This window comes from Chionomys nivalis, chromosome 16 (assembly GCF_950005125.1).
Source record: "Chionomys nivalis chromosome 16, mChiNiv1.1, whole genome shotgun sequence".
NCBI lineage: Eukaryota > Metazoa > Chordata > Mammalia > Rodentia > Cricetidae > Chionomys > Chionomys nivalis.
Genome location: NC_080101.1, coordinates 24,063,292 through 24,078,383, shown reverse-complemented (window position 1 = coordinate 24,078,383; position 15,092 = coordinate 24,063,292). Strand labels below are relative to the sequence as shown.

Sequence of the window (15,092 nt, the reverse complement as noted above, 5' to 3'; positions counted from 1 at the left end):
AGGATCTGGCTATCCGCAGGACTTCTGAGAGTAATGGCTTGAGATAGGACTGGGTATAGGCCTTGCTGCTTTTCCTCTTGTATCATATCCCGGACCATTTACCATTCTTCCCAGGTGATTCCGAGCCATCCGGAGGGCAAGCTCTCATGACTGCCAGAGACAAGGTATAGCCGCCCTAAAGCTGGCTTCTGTTGCTAAACTGACAAGGAGTCCTGGCTATTGTTCTTCTAGAGGTTATGTTTATCATAAGGTGCTAGAAGTTTCTGGAAATAACTTTACATAGACGGTTCCCCTCAACCATAGGCTGGATTTCAGTGTTCTGAGAGGCAGCGTTTGGGAGGTGGAACGTATTTTCCCTCTGAAACGTGTTATAGAGAGTGGTGGAACTCCCAGCCTGCAGGGGCTTGCAAAGCTAACAGGTGGCCCAACGCTGTGCGCTTGTGATCCCAGCACAACCATGCTGGCATGGTTGATAGGGATCATCTGCCTGACAGGATGCAGGCTCACCCATGTGAATAAGGGAGTGCCTACATTGGGCAAGCTTAGGTGGGGAGTGAGCGGCACCATGGCGTGGCTGGGGTCCTGCACGGAATAAAAAGGAGGAAGTGAGCTGAGCACCAGTGTTTATCTTTCTCTGCTTCCTGGATGCAGATGTAAACTCCTGTTACCACGATTTCCAGGCTGTGATGGACTGGCCCACACTGTGAGCCACACAAACCTTCCTCTTCTTCCTTTCTTGAGTTTTTTTTTTGTCATTTATGGCTTCCTGGGAGAATCAAGCATTGTGAACAGAAGAGAGGGGACAGGGGCACACCCTCTTTACTGCCCCACTGCCTATCTCCCCCGGAAGAAGTTTTGTTCACAGAGTTTCATTGGTATAGCTCCTACACTGGTTCCTGCACTCCAGCGAAGTTGGCCCCTGGGGTGGTTTGTTAAACGTGAATTCCAGGGCTGCCTGTTTTTCCATGTCAGCGAGGGAGTTCAGTTAGGTGTGTGTAGTTTTTAAAATCTCATTTTTGGAATACACACGAACTATGACGGCCCTCCTACAACTGTCATTGGGACCTCTCAATAGAAAGTGAATCCCTTCCTAGCTGAGGTGGCATCTGTCTCCCTGTAACTCTTCTTCAGCAAGCTGCACGACCCTGAAGAGCCACCGGAGACACATCTGTTCCTTTTCACACCATGCGGCTCCGCACAGAGCAAAAGACAGGGACATTCCTTCCCCCAGAGGCATTCTCCTGCCAAGCTAATTAGTTTCAGTTTGGACTTCCGTGGCTGTGATGAGAGACTCCTGTCAGACCCAAGAGCCAACGAAAGAGCACACAAGGAATTGAGAACGACATCGGATTCAAGCAGAGCTTCCAAAAACAAAGAGCAGCTTCTGTTCAGATACTAGAAAGCAAGCAGGGGTCAGGGTGGTGGGACAGGCCTGGGATCCCAGCATGCAGAAGGCTGAGGCAGGAAAGTCATGAGTTCGAGGTCAGTCTGGGCAGCACAGCCAAGACTATCTCAGAAAAAGAAGAAAGGAAGAAAGGAAGGAAAGAAGGAAGGAAGGAAGGAAGGGAGGAAGAAAGAAAGAGAGAGAGAGAGAGAGAGAGAGAGAGAGAGAGAGAGAGAGAGAGAGAGAGAAAGAAAGAAAGAAAGAAAGAAAGAAAGAAAGAAAGAAAGAAAGAAAAGGCAACTGTCAGGCAATGGTGGTGCGTGCCATTAATCCCAGCGCTCAGGAAGCAGAGGCAGTGAGTTCGAAGCCAGCCTGGTCTACAAAGAGAGTTCCAGGATAGCCAGGACTATTACACAGAGAAACGCTGCCTCGAAAAACAAACAAACAAACAAACAAAACAACAAAACAATACAAAGAAAGAAAAGGAAAGGCAAGCAACCAGGCCAACCGGGACGGTAGGGACCATGTTCATTGAGACATGCTTTGAGATGGTCACAGACTCCTTGCTGAGGCACTGGCAAGTTTGCCAGCCGGAAGTTGTCCAGCTAAGGCTTGAACAGGAAGCATTGGGCAAGACCTTGTGGTAATCCCGTATGGAAGTCAGGCTGCATTTCAGGGCTGCCCAGGCAGCAAGATGTGAATCACGATGCTGACATGACAAGAGGTATTTTCATTTGAAATATTTTATAGCTAAGCTGCATGAAGCAAGGGACTACAAAACAAGGCAAAAAGCACCAGGAGAAGGGACAGAACCTTTATAGAGTCTAGGGTCAGTCAACACCTTGGGGTTTCCGATGAGAATGCAGAAGGACTGACCACTGGGGAATAAGAATAAGTTAAAACAGACCAGGCCTTGCAAAGTCATAGCCAATCTTGGAACCATCTTCACCACACTGTGTTAAAAATAAAGGTTTTTTTTTCCCCACTGAAGAGAAAGATGGCAATGTCTGTATCTGTTGCAATCTCTCACAAGCATCATGTCATCAAAGTCCATCAGTTATGACCAGAAGTATCGTAGAAAAGGAAGGAAGGGCGTTAGAAATAATCCCACAAGAAACCCAAATCATGAAGTTATGAGACTTGGACTTTAATATTAGCAAGGCTGCTGTATTCAAGCAGATAGGTGAGAAAATTAAAAAATAAAAACAACACCAAGGAACTGAAAGCTACAAAAGAAGAAAAGTAAACAGGAGAAAATGGAAAAAGACAAAAATGCAACCTCCAACGTAAAAGACTTGACGGGTGGTGGCAGCAGTGGGTTTGACCAGCAGAAGGCACAGATGAGACAACATGGACTAGCTGCTATTTAGGGGCTAGCAAGGAAGGGACAGAAAATAAGAAGCACGAGAAATGCCTGGAATACACTGGAAATGCATATCATGGACATAATCATTGTCCTGAAAGGTAAGGAAAAGTGAAGGAAAGCGTAAGTGTAGAGACCAGCTCATGGAGCCATGGAGTCTAATAAAGAAAAGCACACACATGTATGCATGCACACATGTACATGCACACACACACACACGAGTGCACATACACATACATGTGTGTGCATGTGCACACATCACCTGATCAAAATACTACTACAATAATAACAACCACAAAAGTTGAAGATTTTCATCAAGACAAAAGCATTTTTTTGTTTGTTTGTTTTTGAGACAGGTTTCTTTGTGTAGCCCTAGCTGTCATGGACTTAACTCTGTAGATCAGGCTGGCCTCAAACTCACAGAGATCTGCCTGCCTTTGCCTCCAGAGGGATGAGATTAAAGGTGTGTGCCACCACCGCCTGGCTTCAAAACAAAGTAGCTAGACAGAAGAGACACAGCACTGTTAAAAGAGCAATGTGTGGTGACTGGTCTAACAGGAATAATGGAAGCCAGGAGACAGTGACATCATAAAGCTGGAGGGAAACAGCAAACGAGCTGGAGGCACCGCTTGCTAAGAATGCACTCGGAATTAAAGGTGAAGTAAAGGACACTTAGCACAGCCAGGAGCAGGGAGACCACATCTGGCCACGGTAGCTAAGGAAGGATCCGGGAAGAATCTTCAGGCAGAAAGAGAATGGCCCTACACAGAACGAAACGCTGCAAGAACTTGTACACAGGAGAGAACCCACGAATGAAAACCAACATCTGGCCAAGAACATCCTAGAAGATCCTAATGAAGATTAGAGATCTCAGACTCACACCCGACGATGCCAGGCTTTGTTTTATGACGTTAGTGATCAAGATGGCATGCCGGTGCCGTAAAGACAGACAAACCACAGAAGACAGTGAGCAGCGCAGAGACGGGCCACACTATGCAGGTGCTGGATTCATGCCCCGAAGTCGTGCAGCCTGGGAGGAGGGCAGCAATGGCCCTTTCAATAAATGGTCCAGATCAATTACTTGTCATACAGAAAACAAAACAAATATTGATTTTTACTTTAGACATACATAAAATCACTTTCATGCACACCCGCTATTTAACATGATGCAGAACTAAACTAAAGGATAAAGCAGAAGGCTTAGCGGCCCACCTGGGCGAGGGAGGGCAAAGCGCTTAGACAAGGCACAGCAGGGAACACCTAATGAGCTGGACTACATCAAAATGGAGAATTTCTATCCACCGAAGCCACCAAGAGAGTGGGAGGCAAGTCAGAGAGTGGGAGGAGAGAAAAGTCCCACATAGACTTCCCAAAGGCTCCTCAGGTAGAACACAGAGGGCATTTCTATCTCTGGATCACCAGTGAGCAAGGAAAAAAACAAAAAATCCTAAAAACAAAAAACAAGTCAACAACAACCAGGCAGGAACTCTAGTAGGAAAGTGAGTGAAAGGCAATTACAAAGGAAGCTCAAAACCAACCAAAACACAGGAGTGGAAGGCGATAAGAGCTTGGTAAGGGCACTCACTGGCTGTGCTGTTGCAAGGGCCTGAGTTTGATTCCCAGGACCTACATAAAACTCCAGGTGCCATGATGCCTGTGTGTCATCTCAGCCCTGGGGAGGCAGAGACGGGCAATCCCACTGGCCAACTAGACTACCCTATTTCTGTGAATCCCGTGTCTCAAAGAAGGTGGGTGACATTCTGGAGTTGTCCCCTTGCCTCCACATGTACCCCCTCACGCACACGCGTGCGCACGCATATGAAAAAGATGAGAAATTTTGTCATGTCCAATTTCATCAGCAGTCAGGGATGTGCAAAGTGAAACTAGAATGGAATGCCACGTCCCACCCACTAGCCTGGTTAAAATTAAAAAGCTGACAGCACCAAGTGCCGACAAACCTGTGCCCGGAGTGGAAGTCCCCCTCACTGCCGGTGGGTGTGTAAGCTAGTAGACTCACTTTAGAAAGCTGCTTGGCAGTGTCTGTGAGAGCCAACAGATGCCCATTCTGTGACTCAGAAGTTCCACCAGACTCCATGCCCAAGATCTGGGTGAGCAGGCATCCATCACAACATGGCAGACGGGCAGGAGCAAAATGAGCGCAAAAGCCCCACCCAGAGACGCACAAAGCAGTTCTCAGAAATGAGAGAAAAGTGAAAAATCACAGGATTCCTAGACTGAACAACTATATGACTAACACGCCTGTTTCCCAGACTTTGATTTATAGCCAGTACAATCCCAATAACAAGCAGAATAGGCCTGTGTGCAGGGTGTGCAAACAGATGACGTGGTCAGACCACACGGAAATTTAAGAGCACTTGCTGCAGGTGAGGACAGAGAAACCACACATCCACTCAGAGATGCACGCTGATAAGACTTCCATACCACGCGACCCAGAGGTCTGCTCAAGGTAGGATGAGAGGATTCAGAACATCACACCACAGAATACTATGTGATAATGCATACAGAACACCTTGGGTATCACTCATAAGTGTTACAGGAAAGAGGGAAGGCCCATAAGACCACGCATTCAAAGCCAAGGGCAGTCATCTGTAGGGCAGAGTCGGAGAGTGGCTGCAGCTGGTAGTGGTGTTGGCTGGGCAGGACACAAGGATAGCTTCTGGTTGGCTTCTCTTCCCTGGTTCGAACTGTCTGGAAAATCTAGAGCCGTCTCTAGTGGTCTTATGGCTCACACCCCATGACTGTGGCTGTGAGCTCCTCCCCATGAACCTCTGGCCCCAGTGCTCAGTCTGAATGCTAATGAGCATCTTCTGTGTGTTGCCTGCAGACTAAGATATTCCCACTGTGCTATCCCATATGTTCTCACAGAGCTATGGAGGAGACACTGTAAGAGAAGAGGGGCAGTTAAATGACGTACCCTCTGCCCATCATAGGCTCACCATGTAACAACAAGCAAGCTATCTGTGACTTCCATTGAGATGGCTCAGGTCTGTGTCCTGCAAATGTCACCTGTGGGCTTCCAGGACAGCCTCACCTCGGGATCAGAGGCCTGGCTCCCGATTCTAATCTCAGTGTCTAGAATGGAGTTTGCTTTTTGTGCTGTGCGCCAAGGTGGCGCCAGAGTCCCAGCGAGCTCCAATACAAGTTCCAACGCAGAAGGTAGAATCACTCCCCGGAGGGCTTTCTGGTAGTCTGAGAAGAACACTCATCTCATTGGTTGTGCTAGAACCCTGGCCACAGCTAGCTTGGGAAGCTGGGAATGTCCATTTATCAAAGGGTGGCCATCTAACTGCTTAAAGACAAAGTGCTGTTACTGGGTACTAGGAGGAGAAGAGATAAGAATGTTGCTATGGACACAGCCACCTGTCCAGCAAGGATTCAGATCTAGCTAGTGTGTGTCCATAGGCCGCCAAGCTCCTCCTCCTAAGCCTGCCCCTCTCCCCTGCACCGCCTCCCATGAAAGGGGTCACCTAGAAACTGTAGGGGGTGGGGCATCAGCACTGTGAGGCTGGTCCTGGGGTTCTCCTGCCTTTCCATGTCCTTTCCTGCCTTCATTTCAGAGCACAGAGTGGTCACGGTGACCCCCCCAAACCTCCCAGCCATGCCATCTCTTCCCATCACTGTGGCAATGAGACATGTCAGTTTTAAAAGGCCCCTGCCTGTGGCTGCCTCTGCTCCCTTGGTGACTGTCCCCTCAATCCCACTGGGCACAGGGACCTCTCCCTAGGTGTCCTGTTGGCTTTTGGTGACTTGATCTAAGCTCAGGCTATGTGGAAAGAGGGAACTTCAGTTGAGGAATGCCTCCATCAGATTAGCCTGTAGATGAGGCCGTGGCGTATTATCTTGGTTGATGATTGGTGTGTGTGTGTGTGTTGGGGGCAGGCAGTCTACTGTGGGTGGTGCCACCCCTGGCAAGTGGTCCTCGGTTGTATAAAGGAAGCCAGGGGGCAGGGGAAGCAAGCCAGTCAGCAGCACTCCTCAGGGCTTCTGCTTCAGTTCCTGCCTTCAGGCTCCTGCCCTGGGTGACATCACGCTTTCAGATGGCCATCAAGAGCCTTCTGGGGCACCAGCCACCCCACTTAGCTTCACAGGGCTCCTGTAGACCATTATGGCTTTCGTTGCCTAAGGCTTAGTTTGGTTAATATCCTGTCTGCCTCTGGGATTTTTTTCCCCTTAGTTTTTGAATTTTTCTCAAACTTCACTATTTTTAAATTAAAATATAGTGTACTCTGGATCCAAGACTCTTAATAACTTGCAAACTTTGACACCCATAAAAATAACATTTACCCAAATGAGTTATTTCCGTACATTCCTCAACGTCTTGCTTATTTTTTTTTTCCTGCGCACATTGATTTTGATAGGAAAATATTTCTTCCAGCCTTTTCTAGCCAGGTGCCAACATGATCTAAGGAGCTGTTTACAAAATCTGTCCTAATGATTTGCTAGTTTTTTGACAAACCAATAAATCACTGGTGGAGAGGTGGCTCTGATTGGGATTAAATAATGAATAAAAACATTTATCTACACTTGGTTATGAAGCTTCCCCAGGAAATGGACTAGGTCTGTAAGAGCCTGTGGTTGAATGAGGAGGAAATTCTTGGAACACAGGGGCCACGGTGGTGCACACCTTCAATCTCAGAACTTGAGAACAGAGGCAAGTGAATGAATCTCTGTGGGTTTAAGAGCCAGCCTGGTCTACACAGTGAATTCCAGGCCAGACAGGGCTATACAGTTAAACTCTGTCTTAAAAAGAGACAAGCAAAAAAAAAAAAAAAAAACCAAACAAAAACCAAGCTCTGAGCTCGGGTGGGTGAGGCTCATATCACAGCATAAGGGATTTGCTGCTGGTCAGAGGTGGGATGGTGGACCTCACGGTCACCTGGGTTGTGGCCTCTTGCTTTTGATAGTTTTCTTTCTTCTTTCTTTTTCTTTCTTTCTTTCTTTTTTCTTTCTTTCTTTCTTTCTTTCTTTCTTTCTTTCTTTCTTTCTTTCTTTCCTTCCTTCCTTCCTTCCTTCCTTCCTTCCTTTCTTTTTCTTTCTTTCTTTTTTTTTGGGGGGGGGACAGGATCTTATTAATGCAGCCTAGGCTGGCCTGAAACTCCTATGTAGCTGAGGTTTGAGGTTGGCCTAGCACTCGTGAGGGCTAGGATCACAGGTCTGTGACAGCAGGGTCAGCTATGGCCATCTCTCTCATTCTGAAAGGGGCAGCAGGAATTTGCATATTGCCAGCTCTATGAGGCACGGAGGCAGGAACATGACCCTCATGGTGGAGCTTCCATCCCTTGAGCAAAGTCCTGCTTCCAACACCAGGATGCCGGCTGCACTGTGTTGCCCACCATCAACCTTGCAAGCCCAGGGGGGCAGAGATTTGCTCAGTGGTGAAGCACAGCTGGGCCCAGCCCCAGCTGGCTGGCCTCCAGTATGTTACCCCAAGTGTGTGAGAACCACCTAACCTAGGGAAACATCAGTGAGCTGGTTATCAGGAGAGAGATAGGAGCCCAGGAAGTGACTCTGGCTGTGACTGGTGTCCCACAAGTTGAGGCTCTACTCCTTAGGTGTGAGCACCCACACTGTCTACCCTGTGTCACGTGCTGCCGACCTACCCCCCTCTCCTCACTGGATCCTCACGCTGTCTGGATGAAGAGTCAGTCACCTAGCCCCGTCTCCAAGTGTTGCTGCCCAGGGAGGTCAAGCGACTTGCTGGGAGCACACAGCCCCTCTGAGACACATTGTCAGTGTTTACCAACAAAACAAGCCAGGTCGGCGGGAGGGGTAAACTTCACCACTGACCTTCCCTGAGATGGTCTTGATCTGTTTGGAGCTCAGGGGCTCAAAGTCTACTCCGATGTAGCCCTCCATGGCGGCCAGGAGGCTCCTGCGCAGGCAGCGGGAGGAGTTGGCCTCCACGTGCACCTGATCCCACCACGCCGGCTCGTACCAGCCTGGGATGATCCACTGGTACTTGCTGCCGAACATGCTCTCCTCGAAGGCCTGTGGGAGATGGGCAGAGACTCGGGATCAGCGGGGCTTGGGGTGTCAGGAGAGGGTGGGAGAGCCACGCTTCCTCCTCCCAGAGGGTGTACAGACTTCTGCCGGTCCCCTCTCCCCATCATTCTAAGGACCTCAGGTAGCTGCGGGAAGGCCTAAAACCTGGAGAAACCGAGGACTTTGTTTGAAGGAGGGAAAGGGAACTGCTTGTGGAGAAGCAGGTGGAAGGTTCTGGCACCGCACCTAAGAGCAGTGTGCTTCACCATGAACTTCCTGGTGACCCAAGGGAAAAGGGCAGCAGGTTTCCACAAAGCTCTCATCACCCATGAGGAACAAGAAGCGCATTCCTGGTCGTTAGCCCTAAAAGGTGCCTTACATCCAGGATGCTATCAGAGCCACGGGTGTACACCAACACCCTCTCTACAACAGAGTTCTCAAATCTGCTTGAGGCTGGGAGACTAGAGGGTCCTTCAGCTGCCTCCTTTATGGAGTTCTTTGATGCTTTCAGACTCACAACGCCCCTCTCCTAGACACCGTACTTCTAATGATGAAACGGCTCATTTTTTTTTTTCTAGCGACTACACAAATTGTGCCCCAGCCAGAGTTTCGGGGGTGGGCACAGAGAACTCATCTTTCACACGCATTACAAATTCACAGCTGGACAAAAGCAGGCAGCAGCTGGGGCCTCTGATGAACAGGGTTCAGCTTCAGAAACACTGTTTACAGGAGGATAATGCAGGGTTCTGACCGGGAACAAGACTTGGGTGTTTTGTTTTCTTTTTGAGACAGTCTCGCTGTGTAGCCTGGGCTGGTCTTGAACTTGTGACCCCAGAGTATGGCAGGGATGATAAGTGGTACCCTCATCCTGGGAGGGACTAGCCTTAGGAACAGGAGGAAATCCCCAAGTCCTCGGTCACTCCTTCAGGGGCAGGCCCTGTGAGAGTCCAGCCCCTCGTCTGCCACCCGTGGGGGAACCCCCACACACAGTCTGACCAGGGCCTGGCTAGCCTAAGGGAGTTATCTCCTGGCTGTTATCTCCCCCTGTATAGATGAAGACTGCCCAACTTGATGTGAGGAATTTCCCTAAACAAAGCTACGGAGAAAAAGATTCTAGAGCCACCTTCTCTTAGCAAAACAAAACCTCTTTCTGGAAGCTTCTTTGATCTTAAAGGCCTTCCTGTCTACAGGAGAGGCATATTGCTTAGGAGGCACCGGGAACAAGGGGGCAGCACAAGGCCCAGTTCAGACATGGCTGTGACCAGCACCAGGACTGTGGACCGTACAGTGTTCAGGAGGCAGCAGGATCGGGGTAGCTGTGTGAGCAGACCCTCATGGTCCCTCCAGGCTGCTCCCTGAGGGACTTTTCCAGGAGACAGAAGCCTGGTCCATGGGGAAGGCAGCACAGGTGTTAATGGTCTGAGCCCTTTCCACAACTTTCTACCAGCTCCCAGCCTCTTGGTCCTCCTGCTTCCTCAGGGCAGCCAGGGGTCATGAGGTCTTATCAATGTACAAAAGTCCTGCTCATTTCTGCTCTCTCTCGCCTGTCCCCAAAGTGGAGAGCCCTGCGGAGAGCCTTGAGGCACACGTGCAGGGCAGAACCACAGGTGAAGCATCCGTGGACAGGCTCACAGGAAGGGTGTGGCCTGGCTCAGTCCACTGTCAGGTGGGAGTGGCCATGTGCCCCCTTCTGTGTTGGTCCCTAAGAGTCCCATATATATATATACCCCATGGGATATAGAGGGCTTCTTGGGGCTGGGACACTGGTCTGCGACCTTTGCCAGATGGAGGGTAGGGCTGTGGACCTCCAGAGCCAAGCCAGGGCCAGTGTACAGTGCCGGATGGTTGATGTCAACTTGACACAAGCCAAAGTCATCTGAGATGCAGAACCTTAATTAGGAAAAAGCTTCCATAACATTGGGCTGCAGGCAAGCCTCCAGTGATTGATGGGGGAGGGCCCAGCCCATCATGGGTGGTGCCATCCCTGGGCTGGTGGTCCTGGGTTCTGTAAGAAAGCAGGCTGAGCAAGCCATGAAGAGCGAGCCGTAAGCAGCTCCTCACGGCCAGAGCATCTGCATCGGTTTCTGCCTTGAGTTTCCAGCCTTGTTTGAGTTCTTGTCCTGAGTTCATTGATGATGAACCATGCTCAGCAGTGGCGGTGCGGCACTGACGGAGTGTGCAGTCTCTCTGCTTCCATGCATTCCCTGAGAGGCACAGACCGTGGATGTCCTTGAGGGTAGGCCCCAGCCAAGAGTCCAACCCAAAGCTCCAAGAGCCTCCTCCGTGGGTGAGCAACCAACTATAGCAGAAACTTCTCACTGTTAGCAAGGAGATTTCTCCGGAGCACAGGCAGGACGGGAGGTAGGAGAGGAGGTAAGAGGGAGCCCAGCCTGGGCCTGTGGCCTGAGGCCGAGCTGGAGGACCCAAAGCAGACGCCAGTGCTCCTGGAACCACCTCTCTCTGGCCAGCACAAATGAAGGCTTCTGTACACAGGGCTTTGAGTTGGAGCCAGGCCACAAGACCGAGGTGCGTGTTCATAGCTCACAGGAACTGGCCTCCCCTGGGCCACTGGCTGGGCTCTTACATTCATCATTTTCTCCCAGAGTCCTTTGATTCCTTTCTGGATGGACACTAAGGCTTTCAAAGGTCTAGGGAAATTGGTGGGTGGGGTCAAGTGCAGTCCTTTCCAGAGTCCCTCCATGCAGGAGCTTGCTTGATACTCAGAGAATCCGTTTCTGGGCTCTCCTGCGGAAGGGAAGGCTTTTCTGAATCTGGAAATATTGTTGTGTCAGCGCTGGCCTCCTCTGAGCCTCTTCCTCAGGTTTGGACCCTGCAGCATCTCATTGCTTCTCAGGGTCCTGGTGCTCAGACCCCTTGGGACCCCTCCCAAGTCACTTTCCATCATGTCTGCCTTCAGACAGGAGGATCGGGGGGCCTTGGGGGCTGGGGCTCAGGTTTCAAGAGAGAGTGTTGCTGGCAGTTAATGTCCTCCGTGAGCTAGTGAGATGGGGTGACCACCCTCTCTTTCAGAAGTGCGCTGAAGCTGTAGGGGTCCAGTGCCAGTGTGACAGCATGGGGCCTCAGTGGCCACCAGACTCCAACATCACCTCTCTTCATTACCTCCTCAGCCTCCCCCCGGGATGCCTCAACTTCCTCTCTTCGCTGCCAAGCTCGCGGGCTAGGGTAACCTGTGTGTCCTTGGCTTCTAGCCGCTTCTCTTCTGTCCCTCTTAGACCTGCTAGGGTCCTCTGTCTCTTCATTTAGCCTCACCTTCTAGGTTCATCCTCAGCCTCCTCTGTTCTTCCCTACAGGCCTGCTGTTCACACCTCAGAAAGGGCAAGAGAACAGAGAACTGTGGCCTTTTGCTAGAGACTGCACCAAGGATGACCTTATACAGAAAGGCCGGGGGTGACATGCTGACTCATGACTGGGTTGTCACTTGGTGAACTTCCCTCCTGACCCAAAGGGAGCAAGGGGAGCGCAGCACAGCCATGGAAACAGACATGGCTTCTGGGTGCAACCCCTACCATGTATGTCATGAATAGATCATGAATAGATTGCACCAGGTTCAGGGCTCCACTCATGAGGTGGCTGAGGTCACTAGAGAAGCCCCTTACCTCACTGAGCAGGGTAAGTTGGACAAGGTATAAAAGCACTCGGTCACCCACTCCTTATATCCTTCCTCAGAATAGACAGTGTGTCCTCTGCCAGTTCTGAACTCTATCTGCAGGGCAGGGAGGGACCTGAGTCCCCTGGGGTGTCGGGAGTGTCCCATGCTGACTCAGAAAAGCCCTGCAGCTGCTGAAACACCCCCAGTACCCCCGGGACCATCCCGCTCTGAGCACAGCTTCTGACCCCAGGAGGGATTCCAGGCTGGAGAGGCTTGGTGAACCCAGGTGGAGTCTCACTTACACAACAGAAGACTTTCGCTGCCATGTTCTGGTCAAACTGGCCAAGGATGATCCGCACGTCATTCCCCTGTGGGCAGAAGAGGATGTGAAGGTGAGTGATGGCCAAATTCACAGTCAAGAGCTCTGCCGACAGGGAGGGAGGCGAGGCTCCCCTGTGCTGTGCACCCCCAGAGACTTGCTGCGCCACTCTTGGCTCATCTGCAATCACCCTCTCTGCTTTCATGGGTGACTCTGAGCCAAAACAGCATACCTCAGGCTCCCTGCTCCCTCTGCCAAGGAACTGGGCTATCTTGAATCTCCTTTCTCATTTTACCTACAGGGAAACTGAGGCCAGAGGAAGGTGATAGAGGCAGGGCCCAAGTCAGCCACACCCTCCATAATGTCTTGGACTTTTCAGTCAGTCAGTCCCTGGAGGTATCGTCTGAGCTCGCAGAGCTCTCCAGTTCGTAGTTTTTGGGGTGTTTTGGAGTTGTATTAAGACCTCAGTACCATCAACAAGCCTTGGGTGGCTTCAGGCGTTTCCCTTTCTCATCTCAGCTCTACTTTACTCCTCTGTGATATGGGGACAGTGGTAGCAACTCCCTTGTATGAGTTCCGAGAGGACTCAGAGAAGCATCCTTCAAGAGGTGCTTAACACAGTGCCTGCCACACAGCAGGCACCCAGTGTATGCCAGCTAGCTATGTGCCCGTAACTCCCCCGGGCTATCTTTACTTTTTGCCTGCAAGCTCTACCCTGGCATGTGCTGGTTTTCTCAGGGTGGCTAACAGATGTGTGTTGCAGAGAAAAGCCCACGAGACTCACTCACCTACGAAGCATTTGCCCAGCTCCTGCCTGAGACTCTTGGTCACTTTCTGGGCATGGGGATTCAGCCTGGGCCCTGTCATCAGGAGACCAGCTGGATGAAGGCTGGCACCTGCTCCTGTCCCATGGCTTCCTGCTTTGCAGGACCCAGATTTGCAGGGGGCACCATCTCTCTGCCAGCCTCTCCCGACACCCCAGACCCTCTGATGGTGGTGGGCAGGAAGCGTGACTTCAAAGATCAGTTTTTAGCATCTTTTAAAACTGGAAAATGCTGACTGAGAGGCCATCTTACTCATCATGTGTGTTAGCAAAATAGAGAAAGCCCTGTGCTAAAACTGGCCTTGGCTCACAAGAAAGAATGGAAAGAATGGGAGGGGGGTTGGACACAAAACCCCATACTTGCTTGGGAAAGGACTTTAAGGGTTGTTTGCAGAAGCTGGAGGAAGGCGAGCCTTTGTCTCTGCAATCTGCAGCACTATGAGAAGTTTCAGGCTGTCTCCTGTCCGTGGAAGGGCTCCCAGGCACATGCCAGCCTCTTTGCTATTGGTTGAAATCTTTTTACATTGTTTGTTACTAACAGTGGCCATCTGTCCATCTGTCTGTCTCCACCCATTCATTGTTTATTCATCCATCTTCTGGGTTTATTGTGCATCTGGATCGCTAACCCCACTTGGTAAACACGGTACAGAGAAACAGCCTATTGGGTTTGAGAGCCAGAGAAACTGGGTTCTGATCCCATGCCTGGGCTTAGTCTGCTAAGCCTGCATCTTGTCATGTCTGAAACAGGCACTGTCCTCCCTGGCCTGCTTTGCGGTACAGGTAACTCATTACAACACAAAATGCCTTCTGGTCTTCAGGATGCTCCCCCTGGCATCTTGTCATGACTGATCCCTCCTGATTGCCCTCCTCAGATTCAGCCCCTGGTATCCCATTCTGCCCTCAGCTTTTGCTGCATCCTGACTGCAATCATCCAGCCTGTGTCACCAGCATGGACTCATCCGCCGCTTTCCACAGAACACCTCAATCGGTGTCTTCTGCAGCCCAACATGTCCTAAGCTGAACCCTCATCTTTCTCTTGCAAGCCCCTTCCTCCTCCTGTTTCCATCTCTAGGAGTGGTACCACAGCCTCCCACTCGCCGAGCTGGAGACTGGAGTCATCTTCCACTTGCTGCTCTCCTTCCCCTCCCACGTCCCAGCCCCTCAGCATGCCGGTTCCACCTGTTCACCAGCTCCAGAGTCAGCCTGTCCCTGCAGCCCCGAGCTCTGGGTTTGGTTACCACTTCTCTTCCCGTAGAGAATAGCTGGACCCCTGCCTTCATCCTACCACGTCCAGTGGCCTCTACAGAAGAGGGAGAATCACAGCGACCTCCAGATCTGACCGAAAAAATCTGACATGGTTTCCCAAGGTAGATCAGACACCCATCTCAGTCTCTTGAGCTTGAGGCTCTACGCCAACTGCCTCCTGCATCATATTTCCCTACTTTTCTATGGAGTAATAAAGAACTACCTGAAGTTCCACAGACACACCTGTTTGCCATTCATCCACCCACCACCTCATCCATCCATCTGTCCATCCATTCATATACCCACTAACCGCCCATCCACCCACCTACCCATCCATCCATCCAC

At 50.7% G+C, this 15,092-nt stretch overlaps 1 protein-coding gene across 1 annotated transcript in view; it reads right to left on the bottom strand.

The window, feature by feature from the left end:
* Gabbr2 (gamma-aminobutyric acid type B receptor subunit 2) overlaps positions 1 to 15,092 on the bottom strand; it is a 343,542-nt gene that overhangs the window by 139,905 nt on the left and 188,545 nt on the right. The window contains exons 5-6 of the mRNA XM_057790816.1: positions 12,663 to 12,728; positions 8,556 to 8,756 (exon numbers count right to left, since the gene is read on the bottom strand). Coding sequence (XP_057646799.1) covers positions 8,556 to 8,756; positions 12,663 to 12,728 — 267 coding nt within the window. The remainder of the gene's footprint in view (positions 1 to 8,555; positions 8,757 to 12,662; positions 12,729 to 15,092) is intronic.